The sequence below is a fragment of the Furipterus horrens genome, unplaced genomic scaffold (assembly GCF_987537825.1).
Source record: "Furipterus horrens unplaced genomic scaffold, mFurHor1.1.pri manual_scaffold_2, whole genome shotgun sequence".
NCBI classification, from domain to species: Eukaryota; Metazoa; Chordata; class Mammalia; order Chiroptera; family Furipteridae; genus Furipterus; species Furipterus horrens.
The window spans coordinates 9,310,112-9,333,601 of NW_028327172.1; the positions used below are offsets into that span (position 1 = coordinate 9,310,112).

The window sequence follows — 23,490 nt, forward strand, 5'->3', positions numbered from 1 at the left end:
TTAATTAACACATCCATCACATAACATACTGACCTATTTATTTTTGTAAAAATGCTTATGACCGACATCCTGGGTTTTGTGATTGCCGAATCACATGTTAGCTGAATTTCTTAGCAAATTTTCAAAATATAATACAGTATTATCAACTATAGTCAAATACATGAAAAACAAACACAAAGAGGCAGCCAAAATGGGCAGAAAAAGAAACAGGCCCCAAATGAAAGAACAGGAGAAATCTCCAGAAAAAGAGCTAAATGAAAGGGAGGCAAACAATTTATCCGAAACAGACTTCAAAGTAATGGTTTTAAGGATGCTCAATAGCATAAAAAATGATATAGAAACCATGAAAATCAAGCAGTCAGAAACGAAGAATACCATATCTGAAATAAAGAATACACTGGAGGGAATAAAAGAAGTCTGGAGGAAGCAGAGGATCAAATCAGTGATTTGGAAGATGAGGTTTAAAAAAACAACAATCAGTGCAGCAAAAAGAATAAAGAATTTTTAAAAACCAAGGGTAGTTTAAGCGAACTTTAGGACAACATAAAATGTAACATCTACATCATTAGGGTACCAGAAGGAGAAGAAAGTGAACAAGAGATATAAAACCTGATTGAAGAAATAATGACAGAAAATTTCACTAACCTGGTGAAGAAAAAAGTCACACATGTTCAGGAAGCACAGAAAGTTCCATCAAGATGAACCCAAAGTGACCCACAGCAAGAAACATAATTAAAATTGCAAAGATAAACACAAAGAGAAAAATCTTAAAGGCAGCCAGAGAGGTATAGTCAGTTACCCACAAGTGAGTTCCCATAAGGGTGTCAGCTGATTTCTCAATAGAAACACATGAACCAGAAGGGACTGGCATGAAGTACTCAAAGTAATGAAAAGAGGGACAGAGATGCAAAATGAGCTGGTTTCTCACACATGTGTGCTACATAAAAATTCAGTAGGGATATCTCAGAAGTGAGGAGTCCCAGCCCCCCACCAGGCCCCCCAGCCCAGGGTTCCAGTGCCAGGAAGATAAGTCCCCACAAGTTCTTGGAACTCCTAGTGCATGAATCAGTAGAGCCTTGCCAAATTTTCCAGAGATGAGAAATATTTCCTGGGCACTATAACTTATTCCTTTCTATTTCTATGGCCTTTCTCTTAATAATCAGCAAGTGATTATTCAGTCTGCAGAGATTACCCTCTCCTCTGCTGCTTTATCGGGACACTAAACAATTATACACAAATATATATGAAACATTAGGTTAAACATAATGTACATGATATAGCAGGGAGAGTCACTAAGTAAAAGACTAACTTACATTAACCTGCCCTCTCCTCCCTCCACACCAGGGAAAATGATTCAGTATTGTTTCTAAAAGCAGAGCTTCCTAAATCCATGAAAACCTCCTAACATTAAAGAAATTTTGTGATTAATCATACAAGTTGAAGTTAAGTGGTTCGTGATGGGAAGAGCCTGGATTGAGTTTATGGAGAGTGGGAGGACCCAGTCCCAAGGAGGGAGATATTTACTGAGAAGAGATACAAGTTGAGGGGGAGGGTAGTACAGCAGGGGTACCTACGGTTTTGTTTGACCTTGGCACATTGTTTCAGTATGCTGGACTTCTATGTAGTTCAGACAATAGCCTCATGGGAGAGTCTGGTTGGTGGTTGGAGGGATATTTCTCCTGGTTGAAACAGGGTAGTGGGGAGATTTTCCTGCCCTAACATTTCAAGAGAAACAGCACTAAACCTCAGCTCTGTGCTACGAAGAGAGCACTGGACTGAGGCGATCACTCGGATTAAGAACCTGTTCCCTTTTGGTCCTTCTCCATCTGGAATTAGGCTATAGAACTGGGTATGAAACCCACACACACAGAAAAACCACCGACCGAGGTTTCATTTCTTGGCCAGTCAATAGAGGGGAAACTCAGTTTAGAGCAGAGTTTCTCAGCCTTGGTACAACTGACATTTTAGAGTGGATAATCTGTGTACTTATAGGATGTCTAGCCGGATCCCTGTCCTCTACCCACTGGGTGCCGGTAGCACCCTCCCTTCCAGCTACGACTACTAAAGTGTCCAGCTGTTGGTAATATATCCCATGGAGGCAAAATCTCCTCTGGTTGAGAACCATCCATTTAAGAGCAGAGGTTCTCCCACTTGCAGATGCATCAGAATCACCTCGTGGGATTGTTCATACAGAACGTGGGCCTCACCTCTAGATTTTCTGATTCAGTAGATTTGGGGTAGAGCCCAAGAACTGACATTTCTCACAAGTTTCCAGGTGACCCCGATGCTGCTGGTCCAGGAGCCGTACTTTGAAAACCAGTGGATTGGAGAAATAATAGAATGTATCTTATACCCTAGAACTAAGGATGAAAATGTATACTTTTACTTTAGTAGTTATGATGTAAATTTGTGTTCTAGTTTATTTATAATATTTTATTAAAATATTTAAAATTACGTTGACATTCAATATTATTTTATATTAACTTCAGGTGTATAAGCATAGTGGTTAGACTTTTATATAAATTACAACATGCTCTCCCCAGTAAGTCTGGCTCAATACATAGTTATTACAATATTATTGATGCTATTCCCTATGCTGTACTTTACATCCCCATGACTATGTTGTAACTACCAATTCGTACTTTTTTTATTTTGTATATTTTTAATCATTTGTTAAATTATTAATTACAATTGACAGACATCATTATATTAGTTTCAGGTGTACATCCCTGTGATTAGACATTGTATAATAAGTGATTATCCCAATAAATCTCACACCCATCTGATCCATACGTAGGTATTAGACTATTATTGACTGTATTCGCTCTGCTGTGCTTTACACCCCCATGACTATTTTGTAACAACCAGATTGTACTTCTTTTTTTAAAAAAATTATTTATTTATTTATTCAGAGAGAGGAGAAGTGATGGCGAAAGAGAGGGAGAGAAACATCCATGTGTGGTTGCCTCTCACATGTCCCCAATTGGGGACCTGGGCTGCAGCCCAGGCATGTGCCCTGACTGGGAATCGAACTTGCCACCCTTTGGTTCACAGGCTGGCACTCAATCTACTGAGCCACACCAGCCAGGGCCAGATTGTACTTCTTAATCCCTTCACCTTTTTCTCCCAGCTTCCCACGCCCTTTCATCTGACAGCCATCAGTTGGTTCTATGTATTTAGGGAAGTTTTTTTATGTTGTTTGTTCCTTTATTTTATTCTTTAGATTCCACATAAAGGTGAAATTAAATGGTATTCGTTTTCCTCTGTCTGACATTTCACTTAGCATAATACCCTCTTGGTCCATCATAAAAAGATCTTAAAGCTTGTATAAACCTTGTCATTAAACAGTGCAAGAGGCAGACACCAAACTACCTTTTCACTACTTGGCTGTGAAACATGACAACTGGAGAACACCAGAGATTTTCTTTTTTTAATAAAGAGAAAAAACTCTTCCGCCATTGAGTGCTGTACATTGGAAAAACACAGACCCTTGAGTGCTAAGACTTGCCCAGCATGTATATTCAACTAGGTTGTTTGAAATTGACCTGAAGGATCTCTTACATTCAGAGTGACATCTTTACTGTGCCCCATGGCCCCACATTTAAAGACATATTTTCTATCTGCACTGCTCAGCACTAGCATGGCTCTCCAACTACTTGTTCTGAATCACTTTCACATGACCCCAAAGCCAGTTGTAGCCACAATCTAGCATTCTTCAAAGTGTTTAGAGAACTAACCTGGGCCTCTTTGCATATGGAAGCTGCCTTTTTTAATAGTGCCTTTGTCAGAGCAGGAAATATTATATTCCTTGTATCGTAGCTGGATCTTACTGTCCAGCTGAATTAAGATTCCCCATAAACACTGTTGATTAACAGAAAACAACACAGCAGATTCAGCATTTAAGACTTGGGCATTTAAGTCAGAGAAAGACAAATACCATGATTTCACTTATATGTGGAATCTCATGAACAAAATAAACAAAATAGACTCACAGCAGTCAGAGTGGAGGGGGTAATGGGCTGGGCAAAAAAAGTGAAGGGGGAGAAAAAGCAACTTCCAGTCAAGATGGGGGTGTAGGTAAACACAGCTTGCTTCCTCGCGCGGCTCGCCTCCAAAGCAAGAATTACAACTAAACTACAAAGCAACTATCACCCAGAATTATCAGAAAATCAAGTCATATGGAAGTCCAATAACCAAGGAATTAAAGAAGTCGAATTCATTCAGATGGGTGGTGGAGGGAAGACATGGAGTCATGGAGATGTGGAACAGATGGTCCTACAGCCACGTGTGGTGCATAAAAATCGGGAGGGAGATCTCAGGAGCAAGGAATCCCAGCCCCACACCAGACCACCCAGCTCAGGGCTCCAGTGCCAGGAAGATAAGTCCCCATAACTTCTGGCTGGGAAAATCCAGTGGGGGTTGGATGACAGAAGAAACTGCAGGATTATCAGACCTCTCCTTTCAAACGGCCCACAACGGACCTAGGACTCACCGACTCACTCCCTCTGGGCTCCGGCACTGGGGCAGCATCTAGGAAGGCACCAAGGCATACAGAGAGAAACAAGTGTCTGGCATCGGAGTGAGTGCCGGCGGACAGTTTCCTGCTGGATAAGACTTGACAGACCAGGGCCATCTGTCCCGGGGAGCTCTGACTATTCTTAAAAAGACCTGTCTCCTAAGTCTCTTTTGAGATTTCTCTTTTCAGTTACAGTCTGGGGCCGTGCAGAATCACTGTTCGTTTTCACCCTGTGGAATTTCATGTGATTAAAGGCTACTGCCTTAGTAACAATTATGATTACTTAATAAGCATTTCTTATGTGCCAGCTACTATCATAGGCACTAAACTTATGATAGGGGTATAAGGGATAAAATTTTAAAATAAGACTTTTCTTTCTTTTCTTCCTCCACCATTATAGCCTTAGATGATTACTAGTAGAATGTGTAACCAATTAATCAAATGTAAATGTCTCACCTTATGGTCCCGCTGAAATTTTGTTGCAGTTAGCAGTTGACCAGGAAAGAGCAAAGGGACTTTTAAACTAGCCCTGAACCTACACGCCGGGTCACCAGGAACATGGCGACTGATCCATTGTGTCCCAGAAACGCCACGATGATGCCTAACCCAACCACCGCTCGACCGATCAAATGCTGACCATCCTGGTCCAGAAACCAGTAATAAAGATGTTCGCCAAGACCAAAACCCACACAAGGACTCGAATTCCAAGAATGCACATTACCAGGACCCGCCTTGTGCTCTTTGCCCACGTTCCCTTCCCACGCTTCCCCGAGATAAACTTGCCCCTGACATGCTTAGGGGAATGAGAATATTAGGGTTTTTACCTGCCACCTTCTCAGACTGCTGGCCTCTGATATTAATATAAGCACAATTATAATCCAACCTCCGTCTCTGCTGTTTTGGTGAGTGGTGAGAGGCAGCACAAGCCCCTGACTCGGTCGACCTCCGGTTTTACTTACATTACCTAATTTAATTCTCCTAAGTAGCTGAGGAGGCAGGTACTAATTTTTATTTTCATTTTAGAATTGACAAAACTGAGACTTAGGGACATGAAGTGCCTTGCTTTAAAAAAAAAAAAAAAATTCCCTTGGCTAGGAGATGCCAGATTTCTTCAACTCCAGACCTCATGATTATTTCACTTCGGCATCTATTTCTCTTGTCTGACCAAAGTTTGGGGGAGGGTTGTGGGAGAAATACTGATCGAAGGAACACATTCCGGGGTGTCATATTTGTTGGAAATGTGCTGAGGTGAAACAATGGCTTTTCATTTGCAGACTGGCCCGACTTCCTTCAAGTTCCAGGCCTCGGGGGCGGGGGAGGCGACAATTCCTTCCAGGCAGCACCTGGATACAAGTGTGCCCCCTGGTGTCGGAATAAAGGCTCTACCACTCACTTATAAACTGAGACCTTCAGTTTACCTGAGCTCTTGGTGCCCCAGTTTCCTTATTTTCTTTTTTTAAATAGGTCAATAATAGTATCTTAGTGTTGCAAACATTCAATAAAGATAATGAGCAAAAAAATAAATGTTCAATATTATATCTGGCATATGGTAGGCACTCTGTGTATGTTATCTGCTATTATCACCCTTGCCCCCAGTTAGCGGCAGAGCCGATGCCAAGTGCCAGGGCTTCAGACCCAAGCCCAGTGTTTTTCTTATCATGCATGGGGTTGTGTTTGAGCCAGGCAGCAGGAGGAGGTGCCACTGAACCTCAGAAGCCTTCGGCTGGGTGCAAACCGCTTGTGCCTGCTAAGCTCGAAACAACGTTCACTGCACAGGTGACAACATAGAGAAGTATCTGATCAGCCATAGCTCTGGATTCTTCTGCAAGACTGGCAGTAAAAGTTTCAATACTTGGAACGTTCTGAATGTCTTACAAGGGTTGGCAGCCTCTTTTTAAATGTTTATTTTTTTATATGTTTTTTATTTTAAATTAGAGTTGACATACAATATTACATTAGTTTCAGGTGTGCACCATAGTGATTAGACATTTATATGCCTTACAAAGTGACGACATAAGTCTAGTAACTGTCACCATACACGCCACACATACGATTTTTTTTTTTAAACAGATCAGTTATTTAATTGGGTTTTTCGAAAGCTCAGAACTTCATCTTGTGAGGATAAAGCCCGTTCGTGAGAGCGAACAAACAGCGGAGGTAGCCCTGCAGCTGAGGAACAGCTTTGATTTCTGGCAGAATTTGGGAGTCCACGGCTTTCTGATCAATCTTGCGCTGCTCTGTAATCTCATATTTCTGCTTCTCGGTGTCGAAGATCTCCCCTCCTGGTGTCTGGGCTTGCACAGCTTCTTCTTCTTGAAGTAGGCGGCAGGGAGGTGCTTCGGGATTTTCACACCGCTGATATCGATTTTGGTGGAGGTGGCGATGACAAACTTCTGGTGTGTTCTACACAGAGGAACTCGATTAAGAGCCAGAGGTCCAGTCACAAGTAGCAAGCCACCGCTCAGCTGCTTCGGGAAAACCACCCTCTTGCCCCGGTGGCGCCGGTGAGGACGATGAGAATGGTCCCGGGGGTGATGCTGGCCCGCAGTTTCCTCACGTGCTGACTGAAGGGTTTCTTGCCCTGGCTCGACAGTTTCCGAGGCACATCTTCAGTGGGGTAGTATCGAGGCATTTTGCGAAGTTTAACCACTCGGGTGCCACCGTTCTTGTCGCCACCAACTGGTTTTGTGACAGTAGCAAGAACGTTGTCCATTTTCAATCCTGGGTTTGGCTGCTGAATACTTCCTCTTGTACATGGCCTTTCGGGGATACATCGCTGACCCGGAATACCTGCCAATTCCTCGGACTAGGGTTTCGGCTGCAGTGGGGCTTCCCCTTCTTAAGCGTCTTGTGGCCTTGGGGTCACCCTTCTTAACCTTGCCGCCAGCATCAGCCTTCTTGGCTTCAGGTTTCTTCTCCTTAGGATCCGGCTTCTCGGTTTTTTCACCCGCCATCCTGCTAGATGGGAGAAAGAAGACATGTACAATATTATTGACTCTATCCCCTATGCTAGACATTACATGCCTGTGAATTACTTTATAGCCAGTTTGTATTTGTTAGTCCCCTTCCCTTTTAATGTTCATCCTCTTATCCCCTCCCCTCTGGCAATCATCAGCTTGTTCTCTGTATCTGTGAGTGTGTCTCCATTTTGTTTTATTTTGTCTGCCTCTTAGTTCAGTCTCACAACTAACACTATAACCAGAGAAGAGGGGCCTGGGGTGGATCTTTTTTTTAAAGTCTGTGAACTATCTTTTTTTGTTATTATTAGAATATATTTGTCATATAACATTTGTGTAAGTTCACGTGTATAACGTTGATTTGATACATATCGAAATATGATTGGCATTGTAGCCTTAACTAGCAGCTGTATCTTATCACAAAATTATCGTTTCTCTGTGTGGTAGAAACGATTAAGATCTAGTCTCTTAGCAAGTTTGATGTGAGACAGAAGCCAAAGTCAGGTGTATGTAATCTGCTGGAAAGCAGGACATCCTCAGGAAAGTGTGTCCAGGAAAGCAGCCCTTGGGGAGCCGGGAAAGTGGTAATGACGCCTTGTACCGAAGTAACTGGTAGAAAATCAATCAGGCTTATTCCCCCTTTGGCATCATGTTCAAAGAAGGAACTGGGCAGTAAGAAACATTATCTTAATGTTGGCATAAATTTGCATCATGTAGGTAGATTTTAAGTTAACCAAATACTAATTATTAGCCATATAAAAAATTTTATCCAAATTTTTCTTTAAAGTAAACAATAAGCATCCATGGGATTTATAGGTTGAAGGCTGTACTAATTAAACAGTAGAGGTACAGTCTCACTTACACTAGCCTTCTTAGGTGATTCACGATCATATCCCACTTTGGAAGCTTTGCTATAGAGACTCCTAGGGAATCAGGAACATGTAGGAGAGCAGGGCCTCTGGTGTACATCTATCTTGACTCAGACTTGACTGCCTCCTCCAGCTATGCCATCCTGGCTAAGTTCATTAATCTCCTTGTGCCTCAGTTCTCTCATCTGTAAAATGAGGCCAATGATGCCAACTCATTCTGCTGTTGGGAGGACTAAATGAACCAATACCCGTGAGCCTCCTGGGACAGTGGCTGGCTACTACTGTTATCAGTCAAGAGTATTACATTTTCATTGGCCAATGCAACAACCAGAGACTTGCAGAGCTTCTCAGCTAAAAAGTTAATAAGATGATACCAACATCTTAGGCATGCTGACCACACTGTCATTAAAAAAAAAAAAAAAAATCCAGGGATCATCTATTAAGTGTTATTCAATGGGCAAAGTACAGGCAATGCTGAGACAAAGAGTGATCTGGGACATGCTCTTCCAGACCAGATCCTCTACCAGTAATATCTGCTGGCAACGACGGGACGCTCCCTGGACCCAGCAGGTTCTCTCTGCAGCGAGATGTGAGCTTTGCACCCCGGTCATCCCACTCTAAATGTTTTAAATATATATATTTTTCTTCCTTGAATGATTTCATTTAAATGGATTTCCAGACATGAAAACACTGAGTTAAAGGGTGAGTGAGAAGAACATCCTGGTTTTCATACGGAGAGACAGAATGCCCTTAGCAGGGACTTCCCAGGGAATGAGTGTATCGGTTTTCCTGCTCCGTCCCCATCCTCAGTTGGCCCCCACCTACCAAGCACCCAGCTGTACACTAAACACGTATGTGTGGCTGACACAGGCAGGAGCTGAAGGGAGACCCTGATGTCCCACTTCAAATACACGGCATACCCCGAGGTATTCAAATCAAGGAAGAGGAGATTTATGCCATGTGTGTATTGTGCAAAAGGCAGAACAGTCATTCAGAAGAGGAAAGGAATTCTGACACGTGCTACAGCCTGGGTGAACCGTGACATTATGCTGAGCGAAATAAGCCAGCCACAGGATGGCAAACACTGTATGATTCCATTTATCTGAGATATCTGGAGGAGTTCAAGGAGAACGGTAGTCTGCAGTCGCTGGAGGGAGGGGCAATGGGCAGCTGTTGTTTAATGGGTACAGTTTCAGTTCCACAAGGGGGAGACGTTCTGGAGACGGAGGGTGGTGACGTAGCACAACAATTCTAATATTCTTAAGGCCACCGAACTGTGCGCGTAAAATGGTTACAATGATAAGTTTTATGTTGTATGTTTTTAAAAACACAATATAGGGGGATGGTATTCGGTTTTACAAAACAGCCTGCAAGGTGACGCGTCCGTGCGGAAGGAGAGCGCCCATCCTAACCTCCGCGCTCACCTGCAGGCATTCGCGGGTCATTTGAAGAAACTGGCTGCCTCCCGTGCCTCTTACTCTGGGCACGTGAGCAGGAAATTAATGAAAACGCTGTCAGTTACGTTCATAGCTGTTTATTAAGGATGAAAACATTACTTTCACTTTTCGCGTGGGTTTAATAAATAATGACAGGAAGTGGAGAGGGAAGCGTCTGGGGCAGGCGGCCGCTGCGGTCTGCACTGCCCTCTGCTGGTAGGCGATGCCAACGCGGAGACGGGCACTCCCAGCTGCCAGAGGAAAATCAGCTCACCGCTAGGGCAGCCTTTTACTTTACCAGCACCCGGCTTTTCAAAGAGGCAGAAAGTGTACTCACGGGCAAAGAACTTACTTAAAAGCCTGCACTGTAAACCAAGACGGTGGAAAGCCGCCCCCTCCTTTACTTTTCCTTGTTACACTTGCCCCTGCGGTTCTATCTCCATATTCCTTCAACCATACAGCAGCCTCTAGCAGGTAAACCATAACCTGGTGACTTTAAAGATTAGAAGCACAAATACCACATGACCTCACTTATATCTGTAATCTAATGAATACAATAAATTAATGAACAAAAGAGAAACAGAAGCATAGATACATGAAACAGACTGACGGCTGTCGGAGGGGAGGAAGGGGGACTGGGAGAAAGAAGGTGATGGAATTAGCTAAAGAACATATATGCAAGACCCATGGATGCCAACAGCTGGTGTGGGGATTGGCTGAAGGAGGGGGTCTGGGTGGAAGTGGACAAAGGGGGGGAAAGTGGGGACAACTGTAATAGCACAAATAACAAAATACAATTTTTAAAAAGACCAAAGTGATGGTTTTCTTCCAGGAGGGTGGTTTTATCTCTATAAGCAATGCATTTGATCTGCTGGGGACTCTATAGTACAAATTCTTCTGACCCTAATGGAAAACTGTTTTATTCTAAATTTGTGTTCTCACCTAAAAAGGCCTGCTGGCCCTGGAAAAGGTTGAATTCCTGGACTACTCTTCAGGAGGCCAGAAAAAGATGGAAGTTGAATGTCTTCCACCTGCCTTCAGCAGGGAACTGGGTGATTTCTAGTTCTTCAGATGGTGGAAGTTGGGGGGAGTTGAAAGGGATAATGTAAAAAGCTTTATAAAAGGGGTAGCTTTTGAGGTAAGCCTTGAATGTGGATATTTGGTTGTTTGTTGCTATATAACAAAATTTAGTGGCTTTAAACAGTTTTTTATCCCTCACTATTCTGTGGTCTGATTGGTCCATGGGATCTTGGCCAGGAGGGAGCTCAGCTGGGCAGAATGTCTACGGAGGCTCACTCACATTTCCTACACGGAGGTGGCAGGGAGGCTGGGTAAACCAGGATGCTGGCAGAGCAGGGCCCTCTGTCTCTCCAAATAGTCTCATGGTGTCTCCCTTTCCGGGTGGCCTCTCCAGCAGATATCTGGTCAGCTCAGGGCTCCAGAAGATTTAGGCTCCAAACTGACACTGCTTCACCTCTGCCACGTGGAATTGGTTCACGTGAGCCACAGGGCCAGGCCAGATTCACCGTGGGTTGGGACCGCACGGGGGCATGAATCCTTGGAGGGGTGGTTAATTGGGGACTGTCCTTGGAGACTGGTTACAACACTGGGTAAGAAAAATATGGTGAGAGGTAGCAGAGAAAAAAGCCTAAATAAAAGCATAGAATTGCTAAAAAGTACAGAATAACAGGCTAGTTTAAAGTGTTCAGTTTAAAAAGAAGAGTAAATGGACCCACTGGTTGGAAAGGAGACAACAGTCAGAAGGTTGAGATCCTGAGTGTCAGGCTTAGCAGTTTGAATTTAATTCTGTCTGGTAGTTACCAATCTAACTGTGCCAGGGAACCTCCTGGGGACTGCGGAATGCCAGCTCCCTCCAAATCAGCAATACAGCCTGTTGATGAGACAGAAATAACAACTTCTCAGCAGAGATTTGGCAGTGCCTTGGAGCGGGAAAGATAAGGCTAGAATTTATTGAGAACTGGACATTTGGCTTCAGGCAGGTCCCTCACTGGAGAGAGGAAGGTCTTGATTAGGAATGAGTAAAACTCACAACACTACCATCTAAGGTTAACAACCAAGCAAGGTAGGCAAAGGAGTCCCATCACCTTAAGGCACAAACTGTTGATGCTTTCTTTGAAGAGTTCGTGGCTATTTTGGAAAATGTCTACAATGAATAACCAAGGCATTCGTCTAGGCAAGAATGTCCTGGAATCGTCAAGTTTATGCTAAGGAAGACAGTGGTATGGTAGCTTCATGTTAATGTGGAGAGTAAGCTCCGTGGAATGTGGGTAATGTGGTTCTCAGAACTTTGTCAAAATACAGATTCTCAGAACTCATCTTCGAAAGTTCTTCCTTGATGAAAAGTTGAGAATCTCTGTTCTTAACAGGCTTTATTGAAAATCGATTCTATAACCTGAAGGATAGTGGGGCTCACATGCCACCCCAAAATATGTTGCTTTGGTATATCACTCATTTTGAGTTAAAGGCATTTGAAAGACAGCAAATGAAGGGAGAAGCTTTCTCTGAAGTCCCTTGATCTGTCAAAAACACACACCCTCCAAAAGGAACTCAATCGTCATAAGTTCCTTTCCTGGGAGTTTCATCAACCGGGGAAGGTTAACTCTTAACACAGAAGAGACTAGAACCTGGCACCACAACTGGACAAATTGTCGCAAGCAATCACACCTTCCATCTATTTATTCTTCTAAGGGCCCATTCATCTTCCCTAAAAATCATTTACTCTCCCTTGCAGGGTCTACACACTCCCCATTCCTTTCCGTAGTAACATGGTATTTAAGACTAAATTCTAAAGCCACCTCTTTGAGTTACTCATTTTTCCCTGGGTATGTCCCATTTATACCTGTTACAAGTTTCTGTTTTTTGTCCTGTTAATCTATTTTATGACAGGTGGGGTCTCAGTTAAGGACTCAGAAGGACAAAGGGAATTTATTTGTCATCCCCTACAAAGCAGTGAACCCTGCAGGGTTTTTGTCTGCGCGTCTACCTACATCCCAGCTATGCTCCAGGAGATGGGACACCCACATGGGGATTCCAGCAATCATCCAATCAAGGGAGAATGATGGTATAAACTGTGAGCTTTGAGGACATGGGTTAATTCAGTGATGCCGGGCAAGGCTTTTCTCGTCTGTTTTCCTCATCTCTCTACAATTCTGGGTCTTCTCCAGGTGAAGTTGCAGACAACACGTGTATCCATTGCCACGTAAGGCAGACCCAGGAGAAATCTTGGAGGAAATGTATCAAAGGAAAGGCAGGGAGGCTGCTGGAAGCAGGGATTCCCAGGTGCCCATGGAAGCTGGGGAGCGGGAACTGGAAGCATCTTTGAACCTGCAGATTCTTTGGTCAGTGGCTCTTGGGAGGGTGGAGGAGGGGCACACAGAGTGAAGAGGAGTGATTTAGAAGTTTAGCCCAGAATTCCCATCAACTTGCATCCAGAGTGAGAAAGGCCATAAATAAGACCCCCATCTGGAATTTAGGATCCTTGGGCCACCCCTGACTTGAAGGGTCAGCCCACCAAACTAAAAGTCCCCCAGACCTCTCAGCTTATCTGGTCCTTAAGAGACGTAGTCTTGGTTAAATTACTCTTTGTTCCTCTCCTTGCCCTCACATTCACAGATGTTTACAGAAAAATTTCACGGAGATTAAGTTTCTCATCCAAGGTCACAGAACCAAGTGCCAAGGGATCTCCCAAATCCAGTCAGCCAACTCCAGCCAACGCCCCCTCCCTGCTTCTTTTCTTTTTCATTATCCCCTCTTCCCTTTTTAGAAGCAGCATACGTTTTTCAAGCTGGATGATTACTTGTCCTTGTGCTTGTAAAACTGTGTAGACCGATGATGCTGCAGTTAATAACGCTGTGAGTCCATTGAAAGAAATTTCTCCTTTTGTGGTAGTAAGACTATTTTGCATCTTTATTCACTCATTCATTTATGTACTCCCTCCCTAGTTATGCATTGAGAGACATGCAGGGCATGAATGAGGCCCCTCCATGCAGAGGCAATATGTAGCCAGTAACCTCAAGGAGGCATTTGCAGCGAATGTCAGTTCTGACTGGCTGGGCCTGTGACCTGCAGGGTAGTCCCTGTTTGTGCTATTTCCCTGTCTCTCCGCCAGGGTAATTGTGTGTGTGTGTAACCTCTAAGGGAGTTTGGCTGGAATGTGCACAGCCCCAGGGTGGGGTGTGGACTGAGCCTTGGAGGCAAGGACTCAGATCCTGTCCTGCTGCATTGCAGTCTGTGACCTTGCGCACATCACTTTCTCTGGAAATCAATTTCCCTGTGGGTAACACAGTGTGTGTGGCCTGTTACCATTTTTGTAAAAGAAAACGGGATGTGTCTGTGAGCCTGGGAGCACCAACCGCAGAAGCATGTCAGCAAGGATAATGCACCCACCCACCTGTCCACAGTGGTCATCTCTGGGGAGCAGACCTGGGGGAAGGAAGTCTTTTCCACTTTATCTAATCTCTTTTAATTTTCCATAACAAGCATGTTTTTGTAATTTTTTAAATTAACAGCTTAAAAAGTCCTATTTGTTCCTGTTTTGTAGGAAGTCACATTTCTATCCGAGGTCACACGAGGCCTTGGCATCTGGCTCAAGGCCGTCCCGCCTGTGTGTTCCTCACGCTGCCTCTGAACAATTGGGGGATGTGAGGCTGGGCACCACCTGACTCTCCTAATCCCCGGGCCTCAGCAAATGCTGCCCAGGGCTGGTAACCAGACATCCTCCCAGAGATGTCCTTCCCCCTGCCCTGCTGGCATCTGACCTACGTCAGCAAATGCTTAGCCACCACTCAGTCTCTGTGTCCGCTGCTATAAAATGCCCACAAACCTGCTGGATTTCCAGACTTCTTTGGATTTATAACAACATGGGGTGTTTGTTCCTAAGTCACAAGCCTAGCAGACTGAGCAGGGTGTGGGAACACAAAATGAATACTTGCCCGTGTCCTAGGAAGATACACCAAGAGAGGGAAAATAAGCTTTGCTGTTTTCCCAGGAAAAAGTCTTCTCTCTAGTAAACAACCCATCCCAAATTACCATACGATAAGTCAGTCACACTTTATAATAAACAAATGTGGAAACAGAGAGCAGAAGGAACTGTGGTGGTAGAAAGAGCACTAGGCTTTAAAGTCAGGCAAATCTGGGTGCAAATCCAGACCCTGACAAGTCACTTAACCCACTTTACTGAACGAACACCCTATTTTGTATCACGCGTTCTGCTGTGCATTTTACAGCCAACAGCTCGAGCCTGAAAAGGTTTATATTGTTCTCATCTTGTAACAGACGTGGGGCTCAGAAGAAGGCTATGCAAGTGGGATGCAATGAGAGAGCCCAGATTCTTATTCAGATCTGGAGAGGTCAAAGCCAGCACCTGATTTTCGGGGGTGCTACCCCTCCCATGCTTGATGGGCACAAAAAACATCTGCTCCAACTCACTGCTGTCTCCAGGTCTAACCCAGACCAGGTAATATGATCCCGTGTGCCCTTTCCAGGAGCCTTCTTTAACTGCAAAGGCGCTAGGAGGGACAAAAATCAATACCCTGACATTGACTAAGAAGGAGAGGCGCCATGCTCAGATCAGTGGATGGAAACTGTTCTTTGGCTCAGATGAACCTGGAGTCAAATGCTGGCTCCATTGTGCACCTGGCTGTGACCCTGGGCATTATACCTGACTCTCTGGGCCTCAGTTTCCTAATGTGTGATAGGAGGCTGCTGATAGGCTAAAATGAGATTATAAAGCACGAGCCCAGGTTCTCATTTTGAGCATCTGCTAATCTCAGGGGAAAGGGGCCCCTAGAGGGCTCCAAGCAGATGGAAAAGGAGGAGGAAAATCTCAGGCTCTGGACAGGGGGTGGGGGTGGGGGTATGCTAAGCCCCCTTTAGAAGCTCTGTCCCGCCCATACCCAGCTCTCTGGAACATTGGCACAGTCACCCCTCACCTCTTAGACTTGCCCTGAGCCTGCCCCAGTCCTTTCTGGAATACCTGCTGACGTTCCAGGAAATCAGCCTGGAGTGAATGTGACGTGTGACTTCCCAGCCACGGTGCCCACAGGCTGCTTGGCCACCTGGGGGAGGCTCAGGCTGTGTCCCTACCCACTTCCTCACCTAATCTACCCTTGATACTTGCAATAGCAGAACCCTCCTTGCGTTCTGTGACCAGGAGCCAAATATCAGGTACTCAATAGATTAGGTTTGATTTTCTTCGTATAGATGAATCCTCAGGGCCCTTGCGCAGCAGCAACTCTGCACAAGCCTGGTTCATCTCTCCCGGGCCCAGCCTAAAGTAAGCATGGTTCTGCTGGGTTTTACCTCCCTTGGTGCTTCTGATAAGGCCTGGGCTTGATATTCTTTCGCCAAGACTTCATGGAGTGGCGCCTGGGGCAGGGGACTGCTAAGCGGGAGGGGGCTGAGTCAGGCTGAGTCACTGTCCAGTGGCTGGGCATATTTCAGATCCCAAGTCAAGGGCTTGTCCTCCACTACCCCAGACCCTGGAGGAGCTTCTGCCAAGGCGAAGCTCTCCTCCAGCCATGGCCCTCTGCCTCGCGCCGCTACTGGTCCTGCTCTCCATGGGGCGCAGCAGCTTCGGGGACCAAGGGGCGCCGGGCGTCCAAGGCTGCAAGCAGGCACTGAATGTGCTGGGGGCGCTGCCCGGAGGCGGCTGGGACAACCTGCGGAACGTGGAGCTGGGGCTGGTGCTGCAGCACAGGTACTCGCAGTGCCGCACAACGGAGGACGGCGAGTACCTGATCCCCGACCACGTGCACGTGGTGCCGCGGCGGGAGAGCGTGGTGGAGACCCACGCGGAGCTGCTGGACGAGTGGCTCAGCTACACCGACACCTGGGCGGCCTCCATCAACGCTGAGCTCTCCTTCCTCCCCAGCCTCAATGGTAAGTTCTCCACCGACTTCCAGAACGTCAAGAAGTACAGCCTGGAGCACGGGACGGTCACGGTCAGAGTGCAGGTCCGCCACAACATCTACTCTGTGAAGGCCCCCGAGGCCCCCGACTTCCACCCCGACTTCCTGCAGCACCTGCTGACCGTCAGCGACCACCTGGAGAGCAACCAGAGCCGCGAGGCCGAGTACCTGGCGGAGATGCTTGTGTTCCGCTACGGCACGCACGTCCTCACCCACGTGGAGGCCGGGGCTGCCCTGGTGCAGGAGGACCAGGTGAAGCGGAAACTGGTGGGCAGTAAGGCCGGGGAGGGGAGCAACATCACGTTGGCCGCCTCGGCCGCGTTTTTCCGCACGGTCAACGTCGGGGCCGCGGCCTCCTGGCAGGCGCAGAGTCAGCTCCTGCAGGACTACGTGAAGAACACGGTGAGCTCCAGGACGCGCAGCCACGGCGGGGTGCCCTTCTACCCGGGCATCACCCTGCAGACGTGGCAGGAGGGGATCGGTAACCGGCTGGTGGCCATCGGCAGGTCGGGCCTGCCCCTGCCCGAGCTGCTGGTGCCCCAAGCGCTGCCCGAGCTGCCGGCGCCCGCGGTGCGCCGCCTGGCGGCCCTCCTGCGCCACGCCATCCACCGCTACTACGCGGTCAACGCGCACCCGGGCTGCCTGCGGCGCGGGGCGCCCGCCTTCAATCCCCAGGCAAACGTGGACGATGGCTCGTGCGATGGCGACAGCCAAGACAACTTCAGCTTCGGGGGCGTCTTCCAGAAGTGCGAGGCGGTGTACGGGAAGGAGGCGGAGAGCCTCTGCCAAACCTATCGCACCCCGAACCCCCTTACCGGCAACACCTCTTGCCCGGCCAACTACAAGGCCAGCGCCCTGCACAGTGAGCTGAAGACATCGAGCACGTCCCACTCGGAGTGCGAGCAGCAGTGCCGGAGGTGCTGGCTCCTCTTCCGCTGCTGCCAGCCCGTGTGCACGGTCCGCGAGCAGCGCAGCGTGGTGCGCCTGGCCGCCTCCTGGTGCGCGCCGTCCCAGGCCTCCCTGCTCGCCTCTGTCGGGTTCCTCTTCGGAGGCCTCTATAGCCCGGACCACCCAAACCCACTCACTCGGGGCCAGACCTGCCCCTCCTACTTCTACCCCCTGACGCTCTTTGGCGACCTCAGGGTGTGTGTCAGCAGCGACGCAGAGCTGGGTACAGCCCAGGCAGTTCCCTTTGGGGGTTTCTTCAGCTGCCAAGCAGGCAACCCCTTGGCTGGTATCATGAAGGGCCAGAGCCCTGGGCTCCTGCAGGAGATGTTCTACCAGGACAGTCCCACAGCCCATCCCATGAAGTGCCCAGCAGGGTACAGCCAACACCAGGCTTACCTCAGCGACGGGTGCCAAATCCTCTACTGCCTTAGAGCTGGGACACTTTTGGATCAGCAGCAGGCAGCTGTCCGCATGCCCCCATTTGTTCCTCGCCCCGCCTTGCTCAACAACAGCAGCACCTCCCCCAGGCTGGCTGTCCTGGTGGACTCCAGTGGTCAGCAGGCCTGGGTGAGGCCCCAAGGCTCCCACCACTGGCAGCTGGCCAGCATCAACGACCAGTCCCTGCCAGCCAACCTCTTGAGCCAGGCTGACTCCAGACCCTCCGTGGGGGCCATTGTTGGCATCTGTATGGGGACCATCATGGCCATGGCGGCTGTTGCTCTGGGAGTAAGCTACGGCTTCAGGTACTACAAGAAAGGGGGCTACTGGAAAATGCAGAGGGGCATTCTCATCGAGAAACAGGGTACCTACGGGGCTGCTGAAACCGCTGCAGAACCTGCCTCTGAGTGTACAGGCAAGGAGAATTCTGTCTGAACTGTCAAGTAACCAGGCATGACTGTCTCATTACTAATTAAAGCTTTAGCCTATTCTGTTTCTTCTACCACCTAGATAAATAGTGAGATAACCAACCAGAGAACTGGCCCCACTCTCTGAAGTTACCAACGTAGAACTAGGCTTCCTCTCATTCTCCTCCAACCCACCTAACTCAGGGTCAAGTCCTGTGACAATCGCTCTCCCTAACACCCTCTGCCGAGGAGTCTCACTGTTCCCAGGGGTGAGTTCCCATGTTTGGCTGCCTCCCTTGTTGCAAGGAGCCAATAAAGTCAACTTTGTTCCAATACAGGTGTGTTCCTGGTGGTCTTTGGCAGGGGTGGGTGGGGGGAGGATGAACAGGGAAGAAAGACCGTACAAGGCATTAATATAGCTTTGAAGTGGGAACTTTCTTTGTACTTGTTATAAAATCTATTTTATCAATCTTTTTTTCCCAGAATTATTGCCTTGGTCCCCAAAAGTTCTCTCTTGGGCTGCATCTAAGTCAGGGTTGTTCTTTTTCAAGCAGGGCCTGACTTACTTCTGGATCATGAGATGACATAAAAATATAGTGCTTTGTATAAAATAAACATAAGAATTATTCTGTGAAATTTTGTTTCAGTAATATATTAAGTTGATCATAAAAAGTCACTCATATCTACTTATTTTTGACTCACAAAAAATTGGCAGTTTTCTATGGTTTAAACTAATATATGTGTGTGTATCAATACACTGGGTCCCAATGCAAAATATATTTCAAATTGTGATCAGTTGAAACATTTAAAAAGCCACTGAATGTTTTCAGTGGGTGTTCCATAAAGCTTAGCTTTGAAAAACATATTTGTGTCCCTACCCCTAATAGTTCCCAAGGAAGAGACTTCCCTTTGGATGTCCTGTTTCGCTCAAGTTCACCAGAGTAAATTGCCATTCTCTAACCCAAGACAGCAATTTCTTGGGGACAAGGTTGAGTTTTGTAATGTTCTTGGAACTCAGCCTCATCCCAATTTAACTCCAAGGTGTGGGTCTCTGGTTGTCATAAGAACCTGGTTGTCCCATTAAACCCTAACGTCAGAACCACAGGGCATGCAGGAAGGGCCACGTCCAAATGAACCCCTTGCTATGTGAGTTTTTAGAGACCCTATGGGGCTGGTAGTTGGGAAGTATGGCCTCACAGGGTTAAAAAGACCCCACCGTCCCTGGGCAACCTAAGTGAGTCATTTTACGTCTTGGGGTTTCGATTACTCTAGCTACAAAGTGGAATATATCAGGATTCTGATGAGATAGTATTGGAGTGAATGCTGAGTCCTGAGAGGAAGAGGCAACTGAAACCCAAATAATGCTGGGACGTTGGAGAGGGCTGTTCCCACTGGTCCTATGTGGGCACATTGGGGCTGACTGTCAGCTAAGGGTTTACTGACTGGTGGCGCTGCTCAGCCTTCTCTGGACTTGTGGTCCCTATAATTCATAGAGATTTCCTCTCTGTGAAAATACATTTATAATAGCATCTCACTTCATCTTCACAAACCCTGAAGTAGCTCTCATGTTATAGGTGAGGAAATTGAAGCTCAGAGAGGTTATGTGACTTGCTCAAAGTCACATGACTCAAATATTAAGAATAATGGCTAATAAATCAAGAAACAACAAGTGCTGATGAGGATGCGGAAAAAAGGGAACCCTAGGGCACTGCTGGTGGGAACGCAGACTGGTGCAGCCTCTGTGGAAAACAGTACGGAGTTTCCTCAAAAAACTAAAAGTGGAACTACCTTTTGACCCAGCAATTCCATTTCTGGGAATATATCCTAAGAATCTCAAAATACCAACTTAAAAGAATATATGCACCCCAATGTTCATAGCAGCACTATTTACAATAGCCGGGATCTGGAAACAGCCTAAGTGTCCATCAGTAGATGAGTGGATCAGAAAGCTGTGGTACATTTACACCATTGAAGTCTATGCAGCAGTAAAAAAGAAGGCACTCTTACCTTTTGCGACAGCATGGATGGACCTGGAGACTATTATGCTAAGTGAAATAAGCCAGTTAGAGAAAGACAAATACCGTATCCATGATCTTACTTATAAGTGGAATCTGATAAACAAAATAAAGAGAAAAATAGAATCAGAGGTATAGAAACATGTTACAGACTGACAGCTTCAAGAGCTCAGAGTATGTGGGGACTGGATGATAGAAAGCAAAGGGTTTAACCAAAGAATATATATGCATGACCCATGGACACAGACAACGGTGTGAAGATTGCCTGAGGGAGTGGAGGGGGGCTGGGTGGAGAGAGGCAAAGGGGGGACAATTGGGACAATTGTACTATCATAAAAAATAAAATATTTTCTAAAAAATAAATTGCCCTTTCAAAGATTATTTCATCTAAGCCTTTGAAAAACAATTTTAGTTAGGAACTGGGGATACACCTATTTTACCAGAGAGGAAACTGAGGCCAATAATTTAAGCAGCTTTTATAGGAAACGGAAGCTCAGCATAGCAGCAAAGCTATGGGCTTGGTCTGGGTCAAATACTGACCTCTGGTAATTTCTTATGCCTCACTTTGGTTCTCTATAAAATGGAGTTGGCATGTTAAATTTCTAGTTTACCTGAGAAGATTAAATGAGCTAATGGATGCAAAATGCTTTGGAACGCCCTGACCTTCCTAAATTTGAAGTTGACCATGCTAACACTGGGTGTCTATTTGATGCTGCAATAAGAGTGGGACCCCAGCATCAGACCAGACACATCTGGGTCGAAGTCCTAGCACAGCTGCTTACTAGCCCTGTGATCATGGGAACATTGTCACCTTGCTGAGAACTAATCTCATCTACAAAATGGGACTAATCATATGACTGGTGTCATCAGTGGTTGCAAGGATTAAAGAAGATCAGGTGAGGAAATTCCTCAGCACAGTACCTGGCAGGTCAGTGTGAGCTGTCCTGATGTGGAGATAATTCTGACGGTCACATGTGAGGTGAGCGGCAGCAGAGTGCTGGGTGCACAAAGACACATATGTGATCAGGGCTCCCAGCTGAGAGGGTCAGACACCCACAAAACATAAATTACTCATTGTGAAATGTCATAGAGCATCAAACAACATTATGGGGAAATGAAAGAGGAACACAGATTCTAACTGGGCACAGCAAGGCTTCTGTGACGGGACAGGACCCCGCTGGGCCAGGCACATTTTCATGTTTGTTCAGTTCTGGCCTGGGAGGATCCTTCCAACGGCAACTGAAGGCCCCTCTCTGACGGTCTCAGTTCACCTCCTGAAATAAGCGCCCCAGGCAGCAAACAGTGAGCTCCCGCACCACGAGGGGCGATGTGGCGATTGGGGCATAATGAAGGTTTTGACACAGGACAAAAAAAAGAAGGGGGCAGAATGGACTGCCCTAAAGTCCACATCTGAACTCTTGCTGAGGCCAGCGGAGGCGCTATGAACAATTTCATAGGACGTGTTAACCGGAACATGTCACTCCGCTTTTATAGGTGACTTGTTTGCCATGGGACTGACCCGCCCTGTCACCCAGCTCTCCGCTAGCTTCTCCCCATGACACACACTCGCTGTGCTGTGCACACTGGTCCTCACATCATGCCAATTCCTGGCTGTGCCTTTGCCTGTTGAAATCTTAATCATCGAGACTGGGTTCAAATGTCCCCTCCACTGCGAGCACCTTTTGATCTGCCCCCTCCCCCCCCGACCCCCACATACTCCTTCACATCTCCAGGAAGAATGCATATTTTACCCCTTCGCCTCATTAGCAGCGCGTGACCAGGAGTGTGTCACTTTGCATGAGTGCTTCGCCCCCCGCTGGACTGTGAGCCCTCTGAGCGGCGGAGGGATGGTCCGGAGCTGGGCATCAGACAGAACACCTGATCGGGGCTCCGCAGGAGAGTTTGTGAGGCCCCAGGTGACAAGACGCAGCTATCAAATCCTTTTAGATTATCTGCTCCTCTTGGATTCTTAAATGTAGTAGTAGTAGTATTTCATTAATAAACCAGTTTTAGGTCTTGTTTTGCCCATTATGAGAGCTTGAATAAATAAAAAAAGATGAATGATACTCAGTTTTCATTGTCTCAAAATATTCTAGGCATTCAGGTAGAGAAAAACAAAAGGGGTGGAAAGGGGGAGGGGCAGGCGTGGGGTACGTGTCCGGTCCACATGTTCCTTTTCGACCTGTGAGGAGCAGGGCGGAGAGGCTGCTGAGATTTCATCCCCACCGATGACAGAATGCGGACTGCTGGACGGCCGTCCCGGTGTCCTTTGTGACATTGCTGTGTCTTCTCCTGGAACAGACAGCTGGCCTGTTGCTCTCTCGTGGACACTGTAAGAGATGTAAAACAGAGGTCACTCTTCATTTTGACTTCTAGAAAGCTTGGACCCAAATTGCGTCCCGTTCTACAGCATTCTTGTTGCTAAACTCAATCTTGGTTCCAATTCGTCTGCTTTTATATTCCCTCTTGATTAACTCATTTTTCAGATGTTAATGTTCTATGATTTACACAAAACACCGATTTCTTTTTTTGAGTAAAGAGAAATTAATACAGAAGTAACCAGTTGTGGCAGGCGACTTACAAGAAAGAGCCCGGCCCACCTCGGAGCCCCGCCTCCCACGCCCAGTCCTTCTCTCAGCCACAATCTCCTACCTCTAGGCTTAGGCTTGGTCCAAACCCATCCTGTCTAGTGATTGTTCTCTGTACCCCACAGAGGGAAAGCGTTGTAACCCAGATGCTCTCTGGTGATCTCAAGAAGTTCCCGAAGACTTGACAATGAAAACTAATTTTAAGTTTAATTGTTTGGGTTTTTTTTTTTTTTTTTTTTAGAGCAGGTTGGGGATTGTAAATAAAAGTAGGGTGTGTGTGTGTTATTAAAAAATGTGTTGCAGCATCAAAAGGATGGGAACCAGTAAGTTGTAGACAAATAAACCAGCAAGGTTGGGAGCTCAAAAATCAGACTAGGATTCAAGGGA

General features: G+C 46.6%; 1 protein-coding gene and 1 pseudogene across 1 annotated transcript; one reads left to right on the plus strand and one right to left on the minus strand.

The window, feature by feature from the left end:
• Positions 1-6,575: 6,575 nt before the first annotated feature.
• Positions 6,576-7,470, minus strand: LOC150017746 (large ribosomal subunit protein eL6 pseudogene; annotated as a pseudogene).
• A 1,370-nt stretch (positions 7,471-8,840) lies between these two features.
• On the plus strand, positions 8,841-18,528 carry LOC150017747 (macrophage-expressed gene 1 protein-like). The gene is made up of 5 exons (XM_090267240.1): positions 8,841-8,931; positions 10,729-10,830; positions 14,340-14,439; positions 15,074-15,254; positions 16,276-18,528. The coding sequence occupies exons 1-5, from the start codon at positions 8,841-8,843 to the stop codon at positions 18,526-18,528; spliced, it is 2,727 nt and encodes a 908-aa protein (XP_090123366.1).
• Positions 18,529-23,490: the final 4,962 nt, after the last annotated feature.